Source organism: Thermobia domestica, chromosome 12 (assembly GCF_964235325.1).
Source record: "Thermobia domestica chromosome 12, izTheDome1.hap1.1, whole genome shotgun sequence".
In the NCBI taxonomy this organism is placed as follows: domain Eukaryota; kingdom Metazoa; phylum Arthropoda; class Insecta; order Zygentoma; family Lepismatidae; genus Thermobia; species Thermobia domestica.
In genome coordinates, this window is record NC_137465.1 from 12,853,055 (window position 1) to 12,880,811 (window position 27,757).

At 35.1% G+C, this 27,757-nt stretch overlaps 1 protein-coding gene across 1 annotated transcript in view; it reads right to left on the reverse strand.

The window, feature by feature from the left end:
• Positions 1–11,535: 11,535 nt before the first annotated feature.
• The window catches only part of LOC145667149 (uncharacterized), a 74,805-nt gene continuing 58,583 nt past the window's right edge, over positions 11,536–27,757 (reverse strand). Inside the window, exons 9-10 of the mRNA XM_081734891.1 lie at positions 22,485–22,613; positions 11,536–15,334 (exon numbers count right to left, since the gene is read on the reverse strand). Coding sequence (XP_081591017.1) covers positions 15,249–15,334; positions 22,485–22,613 — 215 coding nt within the window. The 3' untranslated portion in view covers positions 11,536–15,248. The remainder of the gene's footprint in view (positions 15,335–22,484; positions 22,614–27,757) is intronic.

The following is a 27,757-nucleotide window of genomic DNA, read 5'->3' on the forward strand; positions in this document are numbered from 1 at the left end:
TTTAGAAATTCTTATAGCTAGAGTGTGAAACATATGATTTCTCAGAACAAGGTATAAACGTTTATTCCTAATATATCAAGAATGAGAACTGGGTTATATCAGTGACGTGCTGAGAATTATTTATATTTGAAACATATGCCTACCATTATCGTCAATTACCTATCCATTGTGGATGGAGGTCTTTCCAATACTTTTTGACAACCATCTATCTGGACAATTCGTTTTCAGTATATTCGCAGTGCTACATAATTTCGCTATACCACCTTATATTAGGATGCTGTGTGTCACTATTTGTCACTTGTGGCTTCCAGTAAAAAATTCTGGTTTTGTCTACCTTGTATGATTTGTTTCCTAAGAGAATCATAACTGTCTACTTATCTCTCTCTCTCTCATACACACACACACACATTATATATATATATATATATATATATATATAGGGTGTTTCAAAACACCGTCAACGTTTGGGAGATGATTCCCGACACCAAAATAAGACAAAAAGTCTAGACCAACCTGGGTGCACAAATGCGTCCTGACTGCCGAAAAACTTTAACAGGGTGTCTATCGGTCACGAAACTTACGAAAAAGTCACGAAATTTAGCTTTTGGGTCACGATTCTCTTTTATCTGTACAAATGTAAGACTGGAAAATTTTGTTCTATAAAACGTCAAAATTCACCAGCAAAATGCCTATGTTCGGCTTCAGACGCTACCAAATCGCAAGCAGAGCACGTTTCTATTGCATGCATGAAAATTCGGCCCAATTCGCACCCAAATTCGCTCTTGAAAACGTTACTAAATTTTATGATTTGGGAAAGAAAAATTCACGAAATTTCATTTTGGAATTGTAGTAGACCCTGTTTAATAGCCCATAGCTCCAAAACTATGGGACCTACCGTAGTCGGGTCGACTTCACTTAGAAACTAATAAGTGCACTATCCAAAAATACATTTTTCAGTATCCTAAGGTACTTCGCAACAATTTTTAGAGTGGGAGTTTTGTGTACTGGCATATAACTTGAAGTATCCACCAACTACCTATATAAAAATTGTTGCGGAAGTACCGCAAGATTCTGAAACTTGAATATTTGGATAAGGCACATATTAGTTCTTAAGTGAAGTCTTGACCCGACTACGGTAGATCCCATAGTTTTGGAGTTATGGACCTCTCAATTTCATTTTTTCATGTTTTCGGCAGCCTGTAACTCAAAAAGGAAGCATTTGTGTATCCAGGCTGATTTATACTTTTTGTCTTATCTTGATGTCAGGAATCACCTCCCAAATGATGTTGTTGCTTTGAAACACCCTAAATATATATACAGAACCGGTTGTTAAAAAATTAGAATAGCACTACTGCCTATATATGATCACTAGGAGACATCTTAAATGAATTTCTCGTACGTTCATACACACCATTATTCTCCGGACTGTCATTCTGCCTTTACCATGTACACGCCACTGTGTCATTTGTTGTAGAGTCAAGGGCAGAAATTTACTAAAACAGCAATCTTCTAAAATATCTATTGAAATTTTCGTGGTGACATATTGCAAACAGATCTTCTCGGGCTAGCAGTCAGGTAAATACTGTTGTATCTGTTATATTCGCCTGAAGACGAGGACGATGTCTGCCCTCGAAACGTTCAAGATCCAACAGTATTTACGTGGCTGCTAGTCCGAGAAGACCTGTCTGCAGCAACCTGAATAATTGTGTTTTCGATGTTTCGCTAACGTCTGCAAAGTCACTAATTGGCATGCACTGCTCAACAAAAATGACTGCTACTCGCTATCATTTCATCAAAGTATTAAGCATTCTAAACATTTGCAATTGCTTGGATGGAGTGAAATCTTTTGTTTTCTTTGTGTAAAAAGTATTACACAATTTTCTTTTTTTTTTTTTTTTCTTTTTTATGGGAATCTAAGAAGTAAATGGTCTGAAACACGTTTTGAAATGCTAAATACCAAGGCACATATAAACATTTAATTGTGTTCTACGTGAAATAAGTGATGTATCTTTCTTTCTTCCCAGTCGAGATAAACAAGACCCTCAAGAGACTTATGTGTTCCTGTTTCGCAGAAAAGGGTTCAAACTGGTTTTTCATGCTCAGCGTTGGCATGTTTCGACGAACAAAAATACCTAATGCATGTGTTCCTGTTTCCAGAATGATAGATTTTATTTATTTATTTTTTACATAAGTTTGGGAAGTCTGTATTGCACAAGAAGTACGCCGATATGTGTTCGAGTATTACATGTTGAGAAATTGATTCCATCGTAATATTGTAATCACATATACAAATTGTAAGTAACAAATTATTTCATAAACTACTGACACTGTGAGAAAGTCAAGATAGCTGGTATATCAGCACACCGTAAAGTGAAAAGTAATTTCTGTAAAGTGAAAGGAACCAAAAGATAGTGATGGATGAAATATTTAAATTTTGTTCGTCTATTTTCGTAGTTATATACGTTGCATGGAAAATATTTCGGACATTTTTTCCACCTCTTCTGCTTATTGGAAGACAAAGTCAGCATTGTACACACTAACGCTTCAGCAAAGCAAGAACAAAGCTGAAGCTTGTTGCTTCTAGTTTCGTATGCAAGAATTTATGACTGACTTCAAAAAGCGGCCATAAACACTACAAGACACACATTCCAACAAGCGACATTAAGCATTTGCTGATTTTATTCTACCCAATCTATATGGTGAAAGGTACAAGATATTGGGTTAGCTCCACTTGACAAGCCTGATAATGATATGAGGAAATAGGAGAGCAGATGCACTTCCACGCATTCCTCTTGAAGACATTCGTGATGCATTTCCATATATACAAGACGATGCACTCATCTCGCAGGTAACAGGTTTTCCTAGATACTTGGCAGACACCTATGTTGACGAACTGAATACAACCTTTCACCCGTAGATACAGCAATATTTGAAAGTTTACTGGATTGTTATTGGACTTTATGTTGTACTAATTATATTTTTTATTAATGTTTTACGACAATAAGAAACAAATTTGATAACAGAGAGAGAGAGAGAAACGAACAATTCCGAGGTTTAGCATTTCAAGTTTAATAGAAAGTAGATAAAATCACCCCTATTAATATACAGATTCATTCTATTTTTGATGCAAGAACAGTTTGAGAATGCGGCTACTGGAAACAGGCAATTTAACTTTGCGAAGACATTTAGACAGCGATACTCGAGTTCTTAAGAGTAATTTAGGTGTGGCGAAATTGACCTCATTCCGTACTTTAATGTAGTATCTCATTGCATTCATTTGGATACTTGAAATTACAATCCAATGAAGACAATGTGATATTAAGAGTAGCAACTGTATACTAAATTTATTAAGGTTCATGCCATTATTGTTCAATGCAAATATTTTTTTATTATTTGTGTCTGTGTTTGTAATTTATTTTTATTGTAATTAAATCACCATTGCATTTGTGCGATAAAGCTTTATTGCAAGTCGCACCTGTTTAGATTTATGTTGGTGTTTTATTCCTTTCGCCAAGTATTTCGAATATTGAGGTGCTACTAAAACTTTTTATGCGATTGTGCGAAACAAAAATGGGTAAACTTGGCAACATTGTACACTGATAAGGCATTCTGCGAAACAGGAAGTAGCCGAAGAGACTATCTAAGGTCGCCTGTGGTTTGCCTAAAGGCAAAATATATAGCAAACAAGAGCTTTCGATATGTGTGTATAAGTTGGACATATTTCTCTCTTTCATTTGACTTAGGCGAAAGAGTACTTTCTTCGTTTCTCTACACTCCGTACATTATCAGCACTGCAAAACCATCTTAGCTGGAACCATCTTTCTTTTCATCTAAGTATTGCATACATCTAAGGATTGCAAACATTGTAAGCGTTTGCCAAAGCATTTCACTAAAATGCGTATTTATCAATCCTTCGTGTGAAACAGTTCATTGAATAGAACTTCCACTATTCGATGAAAGTGCATTAATGACTTTTTGTTCCACAAGAACTTCCGTAAAATTTATCCAATTTTAATGAAACACTTTTTGACGCTGAAGAAATAAGCCTGTTGCTAGGTATAAAAGAGAAGAAAGCGATTTTCTTCATAATCGAATTACGAGAGAACAACTGAGCCATTTGAAATGAATTTTTGTATATAGTTATTACCTCGGACTGAATTTCTATCGTAACTTGAATTAAAATACATATCCTAAGGGGGGAGCGGAGTAGTGTAATTCATCCGAAGAATTGAATATCTCAGGAGCTCGTCAACTTCGGAAGATGAAACTTGATACATGCACGCCTAATTAAAAATAATGGGACACGTGCCCTAATGTTTTTGAAAATTTCTGTGTTAATGAGGGGGGGTGGGGGGTATTTTCTACAAAAATTAAATGTAAGAATAGTGACGACCTACTCGTGAACTGCTGTACAGAAATTGATGACGCGAGAAGAGGTGGCGGTGGGAAGGGAATAACATGTAAAAGTAATCGAAAACGACCGATATTAGTATTTAATAGTAGTTTTGGTGGGTCCCACCAGAGAAGTGTGTTTGGTTATCAGGAGCCTGATTAATCCACTATTAACTGCTGCCCGATAATCGAACGGGCAGCGCGAATATGTACTGTGCTCAGCTGCAGCGGGTTGTGGTTGTCAAGGAAAGATGCATTCTCTATCACCAGAATAATGCTCTCTCTCACACGTAGGATGTAAACTTGAAGAAGGTCCTGGTGTGGAAGTGTTACCCCAGCCTCCGCCTTCTCCAGATATCTCACCAATTATATTTTTTTCTGTCATTGGGTTATCAACTAAAAAAAATAATCGGAAAACAATGTACTATCATGTGCACCTCCAAAGAACCAAATAAAAAAATAATTGGAAAACAATGCACTATCGTGTTCACCTCCAAAGATGCTTCATTCTATTGGGAATTACATTGAAATGCTTGCCTCTGGCAGAAGTTTGTAAACTGCGCTGAAAATTTACTTCCAAAGACTGAAACATAAAACTCATCAAGGCAAGCGCGCTTAATTTCTACTTTCCAAATACGCATAAGTTTATATATAATTTATGTTTTGATGAGCTGATATTAAGAAGCTTCCGTTCCTTAACAAGATTTCCTGTTTTCTATTAGAAGCTAGTTTGATGCGTTATACACATTAAAAACATTTCTTCTGATCATTTCGATCAATCAATTCTGTGAAGGCTTCATCAGAACGAATCCTTTTTATGAAATCACCTCAAGCATGGCTGCATATTTACGAAGGAAGATCAATAAAGAATGATCATAAATGAATAAAACATAATTACATGTACTAATCCTCCAAATGTTGATGGTCTTTTTTCAAAAGAGTCCCCATTACATGCAATGCACTTGTCCCAACGTTTTTTGCCAGTCATCAAAGATATGCTGGATGCCATTTTTGGACAGCTCCTTCAAAATCGCCTCCGCAGCTTTCACCACTGCTCCTGAAGATGCGAAACGCCGTCACTAGAGGTGTTTCTTCAAAGTTGTAAAAATTAATCAGAAGAGGCTAAATCAGAGCTGTATGGAGGATGGGGTACATACGGAACGTTGATCTGTGCAAGATAGTCAACAGAATTTCTGTACGCTCTTCGCGTGTCCATGTTGCTTTATCAGGGTGTCTATCGGTCACGAAAAAGTCATGAAATCAGAAAACGGCCATGAAAGTCACGAAATTTAGCTTTTCAGTCACGATTTTTTTAAAACTGTACAAGTGTAAGTACAGATTGGAAAATGTTGTTCTATAAAACGTCAAAATTCACCACCAAAAATGTTTATATAGTCGACTTTAGACGCTACCAAATCGCAAGCAAAGTACGTTTCTATCGCATGGATGAAAATTCGGCCTAATTCGTACCCAAATTCGCTCTTGAAAATGTTAGGAAATTTTTATGATTTGGTAAAGAAAAGGTCACGAAATTTCATTTTGGAATTTTAGTAGAGACCCTGTTTATGCGAAACTGAAACTACGTGTGCTTGAACGGCTTGCCAAGGTCATATTCCTGACGTCATGGTCTTCAAACTTGCTCCATGTATTCGTCACGATTCCTACGACACACACATGTTTCGTTTTCTGTGCCTTGTTGTTGTATTCACTTCATAAACACTGATGATCAATTTTTATTGATCAGCCTACGTACATTGATATAGATCGAACAAAAAAGCCTTAAGTATTTTGTGAAGGAAATGTTCTTAAAATGGCATCTCGAATTTTAACAAAAACAATGAATGATGTTATTGAAAACTTTTATTTAGCAAAAAAAGAAACATGATGAAACAGTAGAAACATATCCAATAGCGAACTTCAGCTCCGTTCATCCCATGAGCCACATTCTCACAGATAAAAATCTCACAAAGTAAATACAACTTTCGCTTCAGCACAAACAATGTCTTTCTCTAGAAAGAAGAGACTTTTACATCTATATTATTCATTGTGGAAGTCTTTATACCAATAGTTGTGTTTGATTATTTTTGAAAGTTCTTCAATATCGGCGCCATTTATTTCAGATTGATTTATATGGAAAAGCATATTTCGATCAAAAAAAGTTATTTTCTTCAGCACGTTTAAATGGTCCTTGCTTTATAAAAGTGATTTTGAATATAAATTTACCATTTGCAAATCGTAATAAATTATGTTATTATTAAATTTACTTATCAACTGAACTAACTTCTATAAAGTAAGGATATTAAGAGGCCCCATTACGGCTAAATTTACAGTAATTATGTGATAACTTCAAATAGATAAAAGATAATCGAAAAGTGGAACAAGAGTTCGCTAGACAATATTATTTTACACGAAATACTGTTATAATGACTCAATTATTTATTTCTTTTCGATTTCCAGCTATTTAGAAAATCGGCAATTATTTTCACGTTTATAAATAGCTGCAAACGGAAACCTACTAGGTGACTCGTGATAACAGTACCTCATTCAAAATAATATTGTCTAGCGCGCTTTTGTTCCACATTTCAATTATCTTTTATCTATTTGAAGCTATCGCATAATTACTGTAAAATTAGCTGTACTTTAATTTCGCAGTGATTAGACCTCTTAAACTATGTTGAAGAATTCGCAGAAATCAAAACTAATATATAGAGTAGACTCTCTCTTAATGCCCCCTTCTTTAACCGTTCATGGATTTGACCAACAATCCTTCAAGAAATGAGTTACTTCCGTTATCAGCTGCGTTCGGTGCTCTACAACAATATACTGTACAACAAGTTTAAATTGTTTTTCTTCGTTTAATAAATGTGTTTCTAAAATACAGTACTGCTCTTCATGCAGTATTGTGGTCTCAATCGTAGTATTTCAGTTTTGTATTTTTCTTCAATCTATACACATACACGGTAAATAGATATGTGGTTTGTGTGATAAGATAAGTAACGTAACTGGAGCAACGTATGGTTGAAATTTCTGATTTTGGTAACTTAAATTTGTTGAATTATAATATTATGTGTCTTTTTTTAAACGGCTATATGGCTGTTATACAATTTAGAGGCAATAAAATGGCGATTTTCGTTTTAACGGACTTTTCCGTTATCCGACCAGGGCCCGATCACATGACGATCGGTTAACAGCGAGTCTACTGTATATATGGAATAAAAGTCAAATATGGCGCCCATATTAAACAATCAGAAATATATATTATAAATTAAAAAGTAAGAGTTTACACATACAAGATTGAAACTACAATAAACGGAACTTATACGACTTTGTATTGTTGACGAGGGGCTGCATTTGAACTATTTTCTTACATTGTGGTGAGTACAATCTGTTTGAAACAAGTATTTACCGTATTGTTCCGAATATACGTTTTTTTTTCTAAACTTAATGGGCCTTATGCAGAGTCGTTCTGACGCGTGATTAGTGCCATACTAAAGAGTTCGACTAACATGTGTTTCCTGCAGTAGTCAGGCTTTTAGTATGATGCTAATCATACGTCAAAACGACTCTGCATAAGGCAGAATATGTTGAAATACTCGACTAATTTCATCACTTAACATTCTAAGTTTCCCATAATCTAACCTTACCTTAACAAAGCAATGAGTTAAAATCTTGAACGTCCCAGAACTGTGCCCAGTGGGCTAACTGGTTTGAAGATAGGAGGTGAAAACCTCGCGTCGTGATGTAGTTTACTATAAAACCGCCGTGGGATCATCATGAACAATATGGTGGGCTAACCCGACCATAATGCTCATCTTTGCTGCAATATCACTCACCGTAATACGCCTGTTTTCCCGTATCAACTCATCAACTCTTGCAATGTCTCTCTCTGTGACTGCACAGACAGAGCGTCCTGGCCGTGGCGAATCTTCAACAGTTGTTACACCTTGTTTGAACTTATCTGCCCACTCGTACACACGTGTTCAACTCAAACAACTTTACCATATTGGACTGCCATCCGACGGTGAATTTCGATTGATTTCAGTCCTTCAGCTAACAGAAATCTAATGACATTCCGTTGTTCCACGTTGGTGCAAACGTGCAAGTGTTGCCCTCTTGTTTCACTGATTCCCAGCATCCTGTTCGTGAAGCAGGCGTGCCAGATCCATCTGATAATATTTCTAGGATACTACCAAAATATAACAAAGAAGCACAAATTTTGTCGAAGTTTTGTATTTTTTATACTTTTCCGGTTATTTATTGAATGGACCTAGTACATTTGCTTAAATTCCCTGCAAGATATGGTACAAATCAAGTATGTACTTTTATGGTACAACCCTTATTTTGATTCTTGTAAAAACATTTTCCAAAATTCAGAATCTTCGTAGTATATTCGGGTCAATATAGTATTCAGTAAAGCTGAGTGTTTGTACAAGGATGTTCGTGTACAAAGGGTTAATATAGAAACAGTACATATCACATTTTTTCAGTTTTTGAACCAGAAGAACTATCCGTACCAACTAGACTTCTTCCGCCTTATGCAGTGTCTTTTTGACGTATGATTAGCGTCATACTAAAGCTCTAACTACTGCAGGAAACATATTAGTCGAACTCTTTAGTGTGGCACTAACCACGCGTCAGAACGACTCTGCATAAGGCCCCTTTTTTTAGTTTGACAGTTAATAATTATTGGTAATACTAGAAAGCAATATTGTGTTAAGCAATTGCACATAATACCAAGTTGAAGTTGACTGCAAAGTGTATGAACACGGATAAACTCTGAAGGCAACAAGTGATGTGCCTACATAGGCATGACTACGGCTAGTCACCAAGTTCCTCTAGTTCAGGGACTATTGTAGAATAACCGTTTGCTTGTGGTTTGACTTCCATTTTCAGCACACAGGCTACATTGTGTAAGACGTAGGCCTAAGTGTAAGACCTCTTCACTACATATACGAGGGCTGAACTTATTGCAATCTAGTATCTACTCGGAAAAAGTGCTGCTTTGTTACATATGATAGTATATATTTCACTCTACCTACGTGTGTATAATTTTCTTGAACAGACCGAACATAATGAAATAATTAAAAGAAAGTGAACCATTACAGTGTTTGCAAAACAAAAGGCTGTAATAGTTTACCACATTTACAGACGTACAAGCCGCACTTTCTTCCCTTTGAGAATAAGTTCAAAAGTGAAATGCGTCTAATACACTTCTTCGTTCTCGTAACTTCCTTGTTTCCTTCCATTCCAATTATATACAGTTCAGTTACTCAGTATTTAGATACAATCGCTTTATTTACCGATGTCAAAAGCTCAGAAATCTAATCCTAACCTTAACAGTTTTATAGTATGTACGTGTGCTTTTCTCTGGACACAATGCTCTATAGACATTCCCAGACGTGTATGCGATTCTATATTTAGTTAAGCATTGTTAAACCAACATATATTTCTTGCTAAAATATCACTTTTTAAGGAGGAAACTCCTTTATATATTTACCATGTCCGTTCGGGAGACAACAATCTCGAGAACTACATGATCAATCATCCATTAGTTATAGTCTTCTTACCGAATCATTAATGGATGATATGACAGTTGTATTCTTATTTTCCCCAGTATCATCCATTTATCTTATTTCCATCTACATTGTCCATTGAAGTTTTCCCCTATATTATTCATTAGTTCTAGTCTTCTTTCTGTGTCATTAATGAATGATATGATAGTTGTAGTTTTATTTTCCCGTATATCACTCATTAATTGTAGGCTTTTATTCCTATATAATCCATTATTATAATATTATTTCCTTATATCATCCATTAGTTGGAGTATTCTCCCTTTGTATCACTCATTAGTTGTAGGCTTTTATTCCTATATAATCCATTATTATAATATTATTTCCTTATATCATCCATTAGTTGGAGTATTCTTCCTTTGTATCACTCATTAGTTGTAGTATTCTCCTATCATCCATTAGTTGTAGTATTCTCCTACCATCCATTAGTGGTAGTATTCTTCCCTTATATTATCCGCTAGTTTTATCCCCTATATCAACTACAGGGTGGCGCGTATTGTATCTACCAGTTGCAGTTGGCAACCCTGATCAAATGCGCGTACGAATGCTGCGCATGCTTACGGCACTGAATAGCAGGGCCTCTGGCAATTAGTTTACCATGGAGCGGTGGTCTGTGCAGACGCGAATTGCGGCGGTGGAAGCCTTTATCCGAACCGGTTCTGTCAGTGAGGCTCAGCGGGCACTGCGACGAAACAGTGATGATCGCCATGTTGCTATACCCGAGAGACACAGTATTCTGAGATGGGTGAGACAGTGGCGGGCCACAGGTAGTGTTGTGAACCGGAAATCACCAGGTCGTGGACGAAGTGTTCGAACAAATGTAAACTTGGAACGAGTGCGCGTAGCGATGGAACGCAGTCCCAAACGTTCAGCACGGCAACATGCACGAACATTACATTTGACACGACGTTCATTGGGTCGTTTGCTGGGTGATTTGAAGTTCCATCCGTATAAACTGCAGGTGGTACAAGAGTTGAGAGCCATTAATAAGGAAAACAGACTCAATAACTGCCAGAACATTCTTGAGTTGATTAACCGAGATCCACTGTTCCTCCAACAACTTTTGATGTCCGATGAAGCAATCTTCCACCTGACTGGGTATGTTAATAAGCAAAACTTCCGGTATTGGTCTCAGGAGAATCCTCGTTCATTACATGAAAAGCCTCAAGGTAGCCCAAAAGTTGTGGTATGGTGTGCAGTTGGAATGTGTGGCATTATTGGTCCCTATTTTTTTGAGGATGACGCCGGACATGCAACAACTGTAAATTCCGACCGCTACTGCCATATGTTACAGACGTTTCTCATTCCGGAATTGCAGGAAAGGGGTGTGATCAATAACGTTTATTTCCAGCAAGACGGTGCTACGGCACACACGGCACGCCAAAGTATGTCTATACTCAGAGAAACATTTCCAAACCGCGTGATATCCCGATTTGGCGATGTCTCATGGCCATCCCGTTCCCCAGATTTAACAGCTCCTGATTACTTCCTCTGGGGATATGTTAAGGAAAGGGTCTTTGCCAATCGCGTGAAGACAATTGACGAACTGAAGACTGCCATTCGTCATGTGATAAGTTCCATTCCACAGGATACGTTAATGCGTGTGATGAATGCCTTCCCACGTCGCCTGCAGCAGTGCATCCAGGAAAAAGGCGGACATTTACAGGACGTTATTTTTAAAGTTTAGTGAGCTCCTTCGACAAGTGTTGTACAGTGTACAAATTGCCAGTCCATATACTTATATTCCATAACAGTTTTGCATTAAAACTTGCATAACACACCTTTGTATTTTCATTTGAAGTTGGTAGATACAATACGCGCCACCCTGTATTAGTTTGTCTTTTCCTCTATATCACTCATTAGTTTTAGTCTTCCACCGTATATCATGTATTCGTTGTAGTATTTTCCCCTATAGGCTATCACCTATTAGTTGGTCTTGTTTTCCTCACATTATTCGTTAGTTGTAGGTTTCATCTTCCTATACCATCAATTAGTTGTAGCCTTTTTTTTCCTGGGGCCGCGGTGGCTCAGTGGTAGAGCGTTCGCCTCTGGTGCTAGGGGTCCAGGGTTCGATCCCAGCCCCCGCCAAGTGAACTTTGTGGTGGACAAATACCGTGTGCGTGGGTTTTCTCGGGGTTCTCCCGTTTCCTCCCACTTTCTTCATTCCACCATTTCATTTATTACTCATCCTCACCGTCTTCTTTAGCCTAACCGGCATAACCGTGGGACGTAAAACTCAAAGATTTCATTTCATTTTCATTTCCTTTTTTTCCTCTATATCATCCATTAGTTACAGTCTTTTCTCCCGATACCATCTGTTGTAGTCTTTCCAGTACATCACCCATTAGTTCTTCTTTTCCCCTATATTATCCATTAATTGTAGTACTCCCCTATATTTTACATTAGTTACAGATTCTTCTCTATATCATTCATTAGTTGTAAGCTTTCTCCACAATATTATGTATAAGTTGAATTTTCCCCTATATCATCCATTAATTGTCTTCTTTTCCTCTATATCATCCATTAATTACTTCTTTTGCCTTTTATCATCCATTAGTTGTAATTTCCCCGTTATATATTAGATGTAATCTTCCCTATAACATTCATTAGTTGTAGTATTTCCCTATATCATCTATTAGCTGTAATCTTCCCCTTTATCGTCCATTAGTTGTAATTTTCCCCTATATCAACCATTAGTTATAGTTTTCATCCCCTTCCTCCTTTTCTATCAAACCTTGTGTTACATCCTCATTAGGACTTTTCTCAAATAATGTCCTAAATCGGTTTCTTTGCCTCTTTGTAACTTTCTAGTATTGCTCTTTTCTCTTAACTTTCAGCAACATTTCTTTGTTGAATTTTCCATCAACCATTAATTGTATAAATCTCCCTGCAAATTTCGTATCAATAACTCGATTTTCTGGTGCGATACAATTGAAGGAGAAGTAGTCCATGTGTTGGGTCAACTTGTACTAGCATTAGAAAGTTGTATGAGGTTGATGCGATATTGATAAAACTTACTGAACGAAGTTATCCTATCATAGTTTGTTTTATAAGATAATGACCCGTTGAAAATCAATGTGTTTACTTTGGAAGTGTGAGAATACAGAGCGTATTTGAGCCCTTATCTTACAGTCTGTAGTTCTTAATTAATTTATTTTATTTATTGTTTGTGCTCCTCAGATACTCGCCTTTCGTCCATCAGACTCTTCAATTGTGTGATAATGTAAGGAAAATTTTATGTCTGAATCCTTCTTACAACAAATATTCAAATATATACTACTGCTATTCTTCATCCCTGCTTGAAGTTTGTGTATGCAACAATACCATATTTCTGTGTGTGTAAGTCATACTTCCTCAAAAATATGGGAAAATAATGGTGTGGCTTATACATGAGAATTTGAGAAATATGGAGATCCGATATCACAACAGCACTTACTTGGAATATGTGACTTAAAATTTGAGTCATCATCGCTGACGAGTTGTCTGCCATTCAATTAAGTGAAAGGAGCATGTGACTTAAAGTGTGAGTCATCATTTTTGATGAGTTAACGTTGTCTGCCATTCAATTAAGAGAAAGAAACATGTGACTTAAAGTGTGAGTCATCATTGTTGATGAATTAACGTTGTGTGCCATTCAATTAAGTAAAAGGAACATATGACAAAGTGTGAGTCATCATTGTTAATGAGTTAAAGTTGTCTGCCATTCAATTAAGTGAAAGGAACCTGTGACTTAAAGTATGAGTCATCATTGCTGATGAGTTAACGTTGTCTGCCATTCAATTAAGTGAAAGGAACATGTGACTTAAAGTATGAGTCATCATTGCTGACGAGTTAACATTGTCATTCAATTAAGTGAAAGAAATACGTGACTTAAAGTATGAATCATCATTGCTGACGAGTTAATATTGTCTGCCATTCAATTAAGTGGAAGAAACATGTGACTTAAAGTGTGAGTTATCACTGCTGATGAACTAACGTTGTCTGTCATTCAATTAAGTGAGAGTAGTTAGTTAGTACGGTTGTTGGTATTTTTTTAGAAATAAAATGCAGTGTTGATATTTATGTTAAAAAATAAAATTCTGTGTAAGTGCGGCAGTTGTGTTTTCATTTTTAGCTGTTTTCACGCAGCTAAGACCTAATAATATTGTTAGGCTAATTGTGGCACATACACGGGAATATTTCTTTTTTAAAATTCTAAGTAAAATTAAAGGTGCGGCTTATAGACAGTACAGTCGGTTGTTAATAGAATGTTGTTAGCTTCTTAAAAAGACTGGTTCTATCTCATCATCTACCATCGTTCATCGTAGGATGCTCAATGACATTTCGCACGGTAATATATATAGTTACATGGTAGCAATTTGAATAAGCGATCGATTTTAAAAGAAGAGAACAAATTCATAAGGTTTGTAGCTCTTAGTGAACTCGGTAAGTCTGGTTACATTTTCAAGCAAAGAACATGGAAAATGAAGCAAGTAAAATAATAAGGTAAAATTTTTCAATTTGTGGCTGTAATTTAGTAATATTTCCCAATGACTTATTAGGGAGATCACGAACTGGGAAGACTTTACTAAGACAAATAGGTATAGCAAGTTTCCTTGGTCCTTGAAAGGCTCTAGAAGATTTCCTTCAAGATCCATGAAAACTCATCGAAATGTCTAAACGTCGAAGCTTTGTAGTAATCAATTTAGCAGCAAATTATTTAAAAAGAAATAGAAGCCTGTGTGCTGAAGTTTTGTGCAGACACATTCCACACGCAATATTAGCAGTAGGTATATGAAATGGGGGACAAAACCATCTTCACATATATGGAAAGACACTGGTTCTATATGTCAGGAATTGGGTAAAAGCGAGTTAACTAATAAGTTTTTCCACATTCTGCTGGATGCTGGACAATTCCATCTAGAAAAATATCAACACAGTTTTAATAACATTTTCTCCCTTAAATGCCACAATGTTTTAATCAAGTAATATCAACCACTAATAGTTATGACACAAAGGAATGTCGTTCAACATTGTCGGAGAGGATTTATGTTTCTTTTTTTTTCTTTCTTTCTTTTCACATTTTTATATGAATGAGTATTTCGTTAAGTCATAATAAAACATCTTGAATTCTTTCACAAACAATCTGAGCAAGCACTGGGAGGAAAATTTATAAAGCATTTTTTTTAAGGAAACAATTTTCCACTGGACGCTTCTTTCTGGTAACATTCAACACATAGAAGAAATGACAAGTGGATCATTTCATTCTTGAGAAAAGCAGTTGATACAGCCAATGGAAGCAAAATGCTATGTTATGCTGCAGCCATTACATCTTCTTTTACCAGTCTTGTATTTTCCTTCGTTTTCTTCATCTAGTTTTTTCCTCAAGGCATCTGCAAATAAAAATATAGCGTAATTCACTGATATATAGGATAAATTCAAGAGGAAGTCTGCATATTCACCACCTTTGTATGGTTTTGAAAATAACAAAACTACGGAGGACAAATAGCAAAATAGTAGCCCTCTAGTACTTAGAAATTATTATGAAACACCAATGAAATAGGAAACAAGTCATCGTCTTTGAGATATATACAGGTATATCAAAAAGAATTTTACAACTTTGAAAACTCATATTGATTTGTTTATTTAGCTTACAGACATGGTTTTGGTGTCATTTTGTAGCAAAATACATCAAGTTTTTTTTTTTTTATTTATTTATTTTTTTTTTTAACCTTATACTTAAGAGGTTCAATATAGTTCCATTGGTGATGCAGCACACATCCCATCTGAAGTCTCACTTGCTCTGCAACGTCTTCAGACGTACGGGGACGACCTGAAGATTTGTTGTCTCTTACCGAACATCCAGTTTCAATAAAACATTGATGCCACTGATAAATAATAGGCCTACTGGGAGGATCTTTACCATACTTTGTACGAAAATTACGTTGCACAGTTGTCACAGACATGGATTCTTCAAACCAAAACACACAGCTAGCTCGCTCTTGAAGAGTAAAGGCGGCCACCTTTGCTGCAACTACCGCTAGCGCTTGCGGTGGCTTGTTTCTGAACTAATGTACTACGTGAGTCAAAACTTGATGTATTTTGCTACAAAACCATGTTTGTAAGATAAAATGAATAAATTAATATGAGTTTTCAAAGTTGTAAACTCCTTTTGATACACCCTGTATTATTTAAACGAAAATAAAGAGTATAAAAATTTTGTTAGTAAAATACTGTGAAACAAAGTTGTCAGTATCTTTGAATGACTCGTTTGTATTATTTGCGAACTAAGAAACAAAATACCTATAGAAGTTCTCTTTGTAGAAATCTAATATTTAGAAATTACTGTGAAATAAAATTATCAGTGTCTATATGAGTATTTTGTTTTTAAGCGACAATACAAGCATAAATTGAAAGACAATGGTGAAAAAATCGAATTCAAGATTTAAACGAATTTACAGGTTTCATATCAAAAGGTAATTTTTGAATGTCTGTGCTTCCGTCTTGATGAATGTACACTGACCTAGAGGTCAAGTCTTACTTAAACTAATTTTAAACTTAATTCTTTGATCATATTCTCGGGGGACGGGAGAGAGTGTTTCTGTTCCCTGAAATAATCGTATTTACTGGAGGGTGAAAATAAAAATTTCCGAATTTCTCGAAAACGGCTCTGTTTTCTTTATATTTCACAAATCAATGTTCCATTTTAATCAACCCAATAAATTAGTAAGATCCTTGTCTTTCTTGGGGAAAAGGGGTCCAGACGGCCCCCAAAGGTAAAGGGAAGTATCTACATTATGCTTGTTTTGAGAAAAACAGCAAAAAAGGTGATAACTAACGTTACTGTTAAAGACTTTGTTTTCTTTCATTGAGGCCGAAAAGAAAACAAAGTCTTTAACAGTAACGTTAATTATCAAAAATCACATTTTTTGCTGTTTTTCTCAAAACAAGCAAAATGTAGATATTTCCTTTTACCTTTGGGCAGCCGCAGAGATTACTTTATTGTTTGTGGTTTTTGATTTTCTTGAAAATGATTCATATTTCATAAATAAATAGTTTAGTATTTATGATTTAATTTAAGAAATAGGAGCAAGAAAGTGCGGTCACCTATATATTATTCCATATCAGCTCTCCAGGACCACGGGACAGGAATTTTTAAACTGAAATTTATTCATCTTTATTTTGGAGTCCAGATACACATAGAAAACTTAGCTGTGTTACATCTCGATAACAACTTGAGTTCATCGTTGCCTGCTAGTTTGTTACCCTTAAACGTCACCAAATGAAATCTATAATTCTTAGCTAAGATATTCCATTTATTTGCTGTTACATGTTATTTGATATTCCATTTATTTGCTGTTCTGAGACTATGCCCAGGAGCACTGTTGAGCTTGAAATTCTTTTCAAGCTTGTGCTTTTTCTAGATTTCCTGTCTCAGGTGAGGAGAGTTGCTGGCCGAGGTTTATTGCCATAATTTTACAATTCATTAATTTCTTTTAATATTCATGTAACAGCAAATAGATGGAATATCTTGGCTAACAATTATAAATTTCCTGTGGTGACGTTTAAGGGTAACAAACTAGCAGACAACGATGAACTCAAGTTGTTATCGAGATGTAACACAGCTAAGTTTTCTATGTGTATCTGGGCTCCAAAATAAAGACAAATAAATTTAAGTTTAAAAGTCCCTGTCCCGTGGTCCTGAGGAGCTGATATATAACAATATGTTATTTTTAATTACAATTAAAAAAAACAATATACATTAAAAGTGTCTTTCCAGGAGTAATGTACTTAGAAATTGCTATGAAACAAAACAAAGTTGCCAGTGTTTTTGAGATATATCGCTGCGTGATTTGGTCACGGTGCATGATACAATAATTGAACGATGAAATTACGCAGCGATAAAATTCCTGAAGATACATTATTATTATAATTAATATAATTCAGTAATAACTAAAGACTGGATATTTAGGCACTAAAAACCTGGAAAATAGACAGGCAAATAGGCACTTAAAATTTTAAAAATAGGCTCGAAATAGTGAATAAAATGTAACTCGAAATAGTGAAGATAAATACTTAATACAATTAAAAAGTAAATTCAAGTCATAGATAGTGCCCAAAGAATATAGAAACACATCTGTTTGTTAATATCTTCTTTTACTGTATTTATAAAAACGAAGCTTGACATGTGTTCTATGTGTATTTGGTAAATACATTCTCTGCAGCCCTTTATCACTACACATAACAGTCCAAATTGTACACTTATCAGTACATATAGCAATCCAAAGTTTTACATCACTTTATCAGTACGCATAACAGTCCAAAGTATTACATCTTATCACTTCAAACAGCACTTATATTTCTCGGAAGAGGCAGAATCCTTTCTTGAAATACTAAATTATAGGCCTATATTTTCCTTAATAAAATCTTATTTTGAAGAAAATGCATAGAATAGGCAACGTTATGCACTAAAGCAATTATTTAGGCAGGAATGGGCGAAATAGGCAAAATGGGCAAAATAAAATTGGCTTAAATTGAAATTATAATCCCCCATATAAACTTTAAAACGTTAATTTTGATCATCTTTAATATTAAAGAATAGGCATTTTGCCTAACATCCAGTCTTTAGTAATAACTATGGCATGAACAAGATTTAACGGAGATTAAAATAAAAAAAAAAAAAAAAAAAAAGGCTGTCATAATCAATGGAATACAGATTACCAGGCCATTATGCTGCCTGTCTTTTAACAATGACTTTATTCAGATCTTATTTTCAATTATTTCTCAATTGATCATTATATTACTTTCTTTACACAGAAATATAGCACTGAATTTTGTAATACTACGAAAAGGGCACAATCGTAGTAAGATTAGTAATTACTCCCTCCAGTGTAGTATTTCTTTGCAGTTGCTAGATTTTTCGAAGAAGAAAAAGGAGAGAATCGCAGTCAAATGAAGAGGATCATTATTTATTAATTGACATTTTGAATAAAATATTTATTATAGAGTTTAGAGCTTGTTCTTCTCATTAATTATCTAAAAATTATCAAACTTTATCTATTCCTAGCTGAAAGGATCGAAAGATGTCAGCTTTGATCACTGAAAATTCAGCAATTACATACAATAAATAAATAAAAACAATGGAAAAGGCAAATGTTTGGATTTTTAATATTTATTCATGTAGTCACATATTCTCATTGGATTCGGGTAAGGAGAATCAATTGTAACAATTCAAGAGATAGATTAACAAATTAAAATTCGTGGGTTTTTCAGAAGCTACGATTTTAGATAATAGTCTTCCTTAAGGAAGCTATAGTTTTAGTGAGCATATGGAAGCTATAGTTTTAGTAAACATTTGGAAGCTATAGTTTTAGTGAGCATATGGAAGCTATAGTTTTAGTGAGCACTATAAATTAAGATGTATATGAAGCTTTTTTTTTTTTTTTTCGTCACCAGATTCCCCAGAAAGCAATGGAAGTATCGAAACAAGCGTACAAATAATAAAAGTTGCTTCAAAGGAAATATTAATAGGAAAGTAATTGATTTTCTCTAACGCTTTTTGAAAAATGGTTCGAAAACCTACAAGGATTTTAGGAATCATCCAAAAATGGACCAAAAGATTTCTAGATTGGCCAATAATTTTAGAAATGATCCACAAAATGCATCAAAAGATTGTGATCTTGGCCAATAATTAGGTTTTGGATCAGGGGCCACAAAATTTTTCAACTTTTTTTTTTTTTTTTAATACAGAATAATCACATCATACTGAGTTAATTTTGGGTTTGGCTACACTGTATGTAGTTCTCCAGATATAAGGCCTACAAGAAAATTTTTGCTTGAAATATATTGATCTTTTGATCCAAAAACATAATATAACACCTGCTTCTAACGTTTTTACTTTTGAAACAGAAATGTAATTTAATGTTAACTTTATTCACCCTATGTTCCTTACAGTGGACAAATACTTAATAGCTTCTAAGTATATTTTTTTAAACCTGCTCGACTTTCCTTCACCAGCAAGTCAAGGTTTCTAGTTAAAAATGTGACGGAATAAGTCACATATTTGTTCCTAACTGAACTTTTGGTGAAGTTTTGTAGAAAAGGAAATATTAATGAAGTAGGAATATTCTGGGTACAGTTATTTTTGTGTCGTACCATAATTAATTTACTTTAACGTTTTTAAGAAAGAATAAATTAGCACATCAGTAACTATTTCCAGATAGTATAAAGGTAATAGAAAGATTCCCAGCAAAGAGATACGGGAAAGAAATCAGCGTGTGATAGTTCCGAAATTTGTTAAAGGTTTTCTAGTAAGAAGAAAAGGAAACAACTTATTTGAAATAATAAGTGGAATTGTTAAGAAATACTACAGAGATCAGATGAGGGATACAACACTTTAGGAATACATAAGGAAAGACTATAACTTGGAGAAGGATAAATAACAAGTGAGAGAACAAGAAGATCTCGATTGAAGAATTAGACAAGCTATGAAAAAAGATCCAGAATCTGAATTCATTCCTACACCACAGTAACAAGAGAAAACTAGGTCAAAGCAGATACGAACACCAGAGAATTGAAAACCAGTCAGAAGAAGATCGTCTGATAGATGAGAATATAGATGTTAAATTCAAGACCAATCTGAAGAAGAAGATAGTTTGCTACATCAGAGTATGGATGTTAAATTGAAGACCAATCTGAAGAGGAAGATCGTCTGATAGATGAGAATATAAATCTAAAATTTAAGACCAGTCATAGGAAGATTACCTGATAGACGATGATATGAATGTTAATTGAAGACCAGTCTGAAGAAGAAGATCGACTGATACATCAGAATATGGATGTTAAATTTAAGACTAGTCATAAGAAGATCGTCTGGTAGATGATAATATAGATGTTAAATTTAAGACCAGTCAAAAAAAGAATATTGCCTAATAGATGAGGATATGAATGTTAATTGAAGATCAGTCTGAAGCAGAAGATCGCCTAATAGATGAGGATATATATGTTAAATTGAAGTAAGACAGAAGAAGATTGTGTAATAGATAAGGATATGAATGATAAATTGAAAATAAGACAGAAGAAAATTGTGTGATAGATTAGGATGTGAATGATAAATTGAAGATAAGACAGAAGAAGATTGTGTGATAGATTAGGATGTGAATGATAAATTGAAGATAAGACAGAAGAAGATCGCCTGATAGATTAGGATATGAATGATGAATTGAAGATAAGATAGAAGATTTTGTGATAGATTAGGATGTGAATGATAAATTGAAGATAAGACAGAAGAAGATTGCCTGATAGATTAGGATATGAATGATAAATTGAAGATAAGACAGAAGAAGATCGCCTGATAGATTAGCATGTGAATGATAAATTGAAGATAAGACAAAAGAAGAAGATCGCTTGATAGATTAGGATAGGAATGTTGAATTGAATACCAGTCAGAAGACAAAGATCGCCTGATAGATGAGGATATTTATATTAAATTGAAGACCAGTCAGAAGAAGAAGATCGCCTGATAGATGAGAATATGAATGTTGAATTGGGAACCAGTCGAAAAAGAAATATTCCCTAATAGATGAGGGCACCTATGTTAAATTGAAGATAAGACAGAAGAAGATTGTCTGATAGATGAGGATGTAAATGATAAATTGAAGATAAGACGAAAGAAGAAGGTCTCTTGATAGATGAAGATATGAATATTGAATTGAAGACCAGTCAGAAGATCGCCTGATAGATGAGAATATTTATGTTAAATTAAAGATAAGACAGAAGAAGAAGATTACCTGATAGATGAGGATAAGTATGTTAAATGGAAGATAAGACATAAGAAGATCTCTTGATAGATGAGGATATGAGTGTTGAATTGAAGACTAGTCAGATGAAAAAGATCGCCTGATAGATGAGGATATGAATGTTAATTGAAGATCAGTCTGAAGAAGATCGTCTGATAGATGAGAACATGTATGTTAAATTGAAGAGAAGACAGAAGAAGAAGATCGTCTGACTGATGAGGATATGTATGTTAAATTGAAGACCAGTTAGAAGAAGATCATATGATAAATGAGGATTAAATATTAACAGAGGGACTCCGGTTCCTAAGACTTGTTTTTCAGAATGGTTAAGGAAGACGTTGGAGGTGGAAAGTGCCTTACTTTAACTCTATCATTAGCTGGACATGAAAAGGGAAAGATATTAGTTAATATACATAATATAAGGTGTTAGATAATATATATATGATTTATGTTTTGACAATGAGTGTATTTGAAAGTTTAGTTTATTGGGATTGAAAATGGTTTTGTAGAACAATCAATTTGGATATGTGTTTTATAAAGTACTAAAATATCTAGTTCGATATAAATCGTCATTTCTAAGAGATGTAATTAATGTGGATTAAAGGTTCTCCTGTTAACAAGTTCTATAATTAAAGCAAAACCTGTGATCATTGCAAGAGACAACATAAAATTTGAATTATAATGTTTATACTTAACATTTACACCATAACTAAATATAATTATCTGAAGGAGATGAAAGTTTTACCTGCTACATTTTTCTTGTCAATAGCCGTAAGAGACTCATATAACTCTTTGACGATGTTGTGCTCTGGCCCCAATCCATGAGCCCATATCAATAACATTCTGAAACCATGCTCCTTATAGCTGGACGGACCTGAAATGCAGTTATACAAATTGCAAACGTTTACAATAGAATAAAGATGTATTTTACAGATATCTTTATTTCTAGTTTCTTAAGGAAAAATATCTTCACTTCGTAAAATATAGGTGTAAAATCTTGTACTATGACAAAAATATTGCACTTTGTAGAATATAAGTATACAATCTTGTACGATGAGGAAAATACAGCACTTTGTAAAATATACCATCTTGTACGTTAGGCTAAAAACTTATAGTATGTAATAAAATATAAGATAATTGTGAATAAGCAGATTAAGATCCATATCAGAAGGTTAAAGTATTCAAATTTCTAGAGTTAAACTGATTTCTAGAAATAAGATTGAAATCAAAACAGACAGATTCTTACAATACTACTTTCAGACGAATGGAATTAGAATTTTATTTCAAATATTTAGTGTGTATCGTCTTTTTCACATCCAACTAGAAAAAAAATGTCAAATTTGTAGCATAAATTTAGATTAGTTGAAACATACTGAAGATGAACATTAAGAACAAAAATAATATTGACAGAAAATACATTATCATAAAGTACAACGAATTGTGTAGGAATACATTTAATAGAAAATGGAAGTTCCATTGCGGCAAATAAATAAATAAATAAATAAATAAAAAATCAGCGAAAACAGATGAATGGATTAATTTAATAGGATCAGGAGAGTATCAACAATAAAAGAAAACTCCGCTGTATGATATGATATAGTCAAAATATTCAGAAATGTTATGTCCGACCAGTGTTGTCAGATCTGAAGATGAAAAAGTAGCGAAATTGTGCTCCAAAAGTAGCGGATTTAAACTATTTGTAGCACAAACATAAAAATGTAAAACGTCTGAATTGGCAATAGCCAGACGGCGATCGCAGTTTCTGACTATTGGCGCTAGTGTGTTAGGGTGAACTCCATACTACGTCAACCAGCAGTGCGCAATGAACGGAGCATGTGGTGATATTATAAAATGGACAACTTTTCTGATTTTCAAGGAGATTTGTTTGCTCAAGTCAGTTTTGTGGACTCTAAAATACACTTTACACATTTACAGCATGTTTATTCACTGTTATTCTTCAATTTTTTAATTCATTTGTCCGTCTCATATAGCCTCGCTGCTGAAAGGAACGTTAAATTTAAAATCAACTCAAAATTTAATTCATCTGTTAAATTCTTTATCTGCAAGCCTTAAATTTTCGAAGATTTGTTGTAACTTCACTTACACATTACGTTAATATGGACAACACAGTAACACAATTACATTTGCGATGTTCATGTTTACACAACTTCGTACAATTATTAGGTCTAGGTATTAACTGAGACATCAACACGGTCAATGATACTGCAACAGTGCAAACTCAACAAAAGTCTAGTGTTGTCAGATCTGGAGATTAAAATGTACTAATACAAGAACTGAACTAATATAGAACATGCTAGTTTTAGTAAAGTTATATTAATTATAAACAGAATACTCAACAAACAAAACTTTTATTGTATTATATAAAACTAATAATTGGTGATTTCGTATACAAAAATATAAAAGTAGCGCATTCTTAAGAGTTATAATGTGCAGATAATTAAAAGTAGCCCAAAAAGTAGCGTGTCGTCCGATTGAAAGTTTGAAAGGCGAGGGCTCTTTAAAAATCACTCTATCCGCTACTTGTAGCACAATCTGGCAACACTGTGTCCGACTAGTTGAAATGCCACTTCTTGAAACGGGAGAAATAGTTCATGAAAAATACATGAATTCCTTCTTCCCTTAGGTTACGCATTACAACTAAACTGTAATTATTAAAATCGGCAATATCATCCGCTTTCTATCCATTCCTCGGGAGTCTCTCTATTCATCTCAGTGACCACAAAAACTATGGAATGAACACCAATATCAGTTGCACACAAAGAGAGAAAAACTGAATGACTGGACCGATACTCAAATCTGGGATCTTAGGCATACCGTGCCGATGCATTAATCTCTGCGCTACTCAGTCCGCTTCCCAGAACTGTTACACACTCTCTCATTCCTGAAGTTGGTGCTCTTCACTCAGATCACAGCCTAGTTGCGGTGCTTGGACAACCCAATGTCCACATATTGACAATACCTTGTTTCATAAAGGTAACCAAGAAAGTTCTATCGCTTTTTCACCCACCACCTTCAGACATAGATATGTCACCTAAGACGTACCTGGAAGATCAAACATAGTCCCCATCAGCATCGACGACCTTCTGCCAACATTCTGGAAGGCCATGGATCCCATCACAGTAGAACTTGGTGGGCCGTGAAGCGAAGAAGGTATCAATTGCATTTTGTACCTATACTAGGGATTTGAACTGGCGTCCTCTATGGTGATTGTCGAAAAAATGGAACAGGTGAATGTTCTGGGAGTATGGCGGATGCAACAGTGTTTCCCATCCGAGGCGTAGAATGGTGTGCCGGATCATCTTACCCACGTGGGGCTTAGCGTTGTCCTGTAACAGCAGAACCCCTTTGCGATTCACAAGTGCTGGCTCCAGAGTTTTGAGTTTTTCTTGAACACGGCTCAACAGCTGACAGTACACAGTTGCATTGATGCTATGACCAGCTTGTGGCAGTTCCCGATGCACGATGCCGCGAGCAGTCCACCAAACACACACGAGGACCCTCTTCTGGTGCAGTACTGGTTTCGGCTGTTTTGGAACCGGTTTATGTAATACTAACCAATGATGGCGGCACCGTGAAGCTTCATACAGAACCCACTTCTCATCACATGTCAACACCCTGTCCAGAAATTGCTGCTTCCTCAGACGAGACAGCAAAGAAACACAGGTTGACTTCTGGCACGGAGTAAAATAATGTGAGACCCATTGACTCAACTTGTAGTGCTTCCCAAGTTGATGGAGGTGCTGCCGAATAGTTAGTCCATTCACACTGAATTGTAATCCCAGTTTCTCATATGTCTGGCCACTGTTCGCCTCAATCGCTGCCTGAAGATCTTCATTTTGTACATGTGTTAGTCTTCCAGCACGTGGCGTGTTTTCGAGTGTTTCGTCACCGTCCTTAAACTTGTTAAACTACTGCTGCACTGTCTGCATAGTCATGACCCCCTCACTAAAGGCCTGGCATATCTTCCGCCCCGCTGCAGCGGCTTTTGACCCCAGTTTGAACTTGTACAGCATACATGCCTTTATGACGCTCTGCGGAGGTCCTATGTTCACTCTATTCTTACGCAAGTTCACGGTGTAACTGAACTGTCACAACCAGATAGTACGTTGGATTTACTCACACAAACAACTGACCTTCGCCTAAACTCCATTCGAATTCAACTCACGGTGTGAGGGACAATTGAACACAGATACCCACAAAAAACGACAGAACTTCCTTGGTTATCTTTGTAATTTCATGCATATTAATAAAAGGAGGAAACAACTTTATTATTATTATTATTATTATTATTATTATTATTATTATTATTATTATTATTATTATTATTATTATTATTATTATTATTATTATTATTATTATTGCACAAAAGATCCTCTGTAGGTGCGAATTCAATAACATGCTAATAGTATCACTTGTTTTCGATTATTTTGACATGTCACTATTCCAATTTTTCGATAAATTATGACTCCCGTGTCCCTTTTAGGATATGCATTTTGACGAATTTAATAACATACAATACTTTGGAGATCTAAGGTTGATAACCATGGCAAGTATGTTTTTAATTATTTCATTAGTTATTGCATCATTCTATTTTTCATATAAATTATGACCCCGACTTTTCACGTTAAGGTATGCATTTTAATCAATTTAACATCATATAATCCTTGAGAGGTCTAAAATTGATAAGAATCACGATAAACTTCATTTTAATTGGTTCAGTAATTATTACGTGATGAGAGACAAAGACTCACATTCTCCATTATACAGAGTGTTTCAAAACAACACCGACAGCGTTTGGGAGGTGATTGCTGACACCAAGATAAGACAAAAAGTATAGAGCAACTTTGGTGCACGAACGCTTCCTTTCGGAGTTATAGACTGCCGAAAACATGAAAAAATGACCTTGAAAGGTCCATAGCTCCAAAACTATGGGGCCTACCGTAGTCGGGCCAAGACTTCACTTAGGAACTATTATGTGCCCTATCCAAATATCCATGTTTCAGAATCCTACGGTATTTCTGCAACAACTTTCATTGATGTAGTTGGTGAGTACTACAAATTATATGACCGTAGCGTTAATGCTTTGTTTATTTTAAAATTGTACATATTCATACTATGCAGTGTGCATCATTTTATGTTTCCTGCAGCTTAGTTAAAATATCATAAAATTATTTATATTAAAACGTATACAATAGTATTATTTTTCGGCTGTAATTTCTCTGTAGTAAACTTTCAAAAGTACAGTTCGCAACAACCTTTTATTATGTACTGGCCTGTATTCAGAAAATATGAATAAGACTGGGTGTTTGTATTAAAAATGTTTTTCTTTTAGTGGTGTGAGTAGAGCAGGAAGTGAGTGATTGTACAATTTCGGACTATCAGGCTTTTTTTGTTATCCAACCTCCCCTTCCGCCACATTGGACCGAACTATATTGTATATTCAACAATTCATTTAAAACTGTCCAACCGTATTCCCGTTTTGCAATTACAGAAAAGAGCAATTTCACTTTTTCGAGGTGTGATTAAAAAAAAAAAAAAAAAAATATACGGTGAATAATTTTATTAGAAAGAAAGGAATAAGCTTACATGGAATTTGATTTTATCGCCTTCAAAGTACTGTCCTTTGCTAGCAACGCACTTATCCCGACGTAAAATCCATGACTGGAAGCATTTCTGGAAGGCTTCTTTTGGAAGGGTGTTCAGCTGCTCTGTCGTGGCCCTCTTAATGTCAGGAATGGTGTCAAAACTTTTTTTTTTTTTGTTTGTTTTTTTAAGCACAGTTTTAATTTTTGGGAAGGGACAGAAGTCGCATGGTGCTGTACATCTGGAGAGCAGACATGAACATTCTTTAGGCTAAAAGCTCGCGGATCAAAAGCAAGGTGGGGCACGATACATTTTCGTGGCGAATAAGAAAGCCATTTGCCCACTTAATCTGTACTTAAAATGCTTTTCATGAACTCATACGAGATGTTTAGTTTTTCGGAAAACTCTCAAATA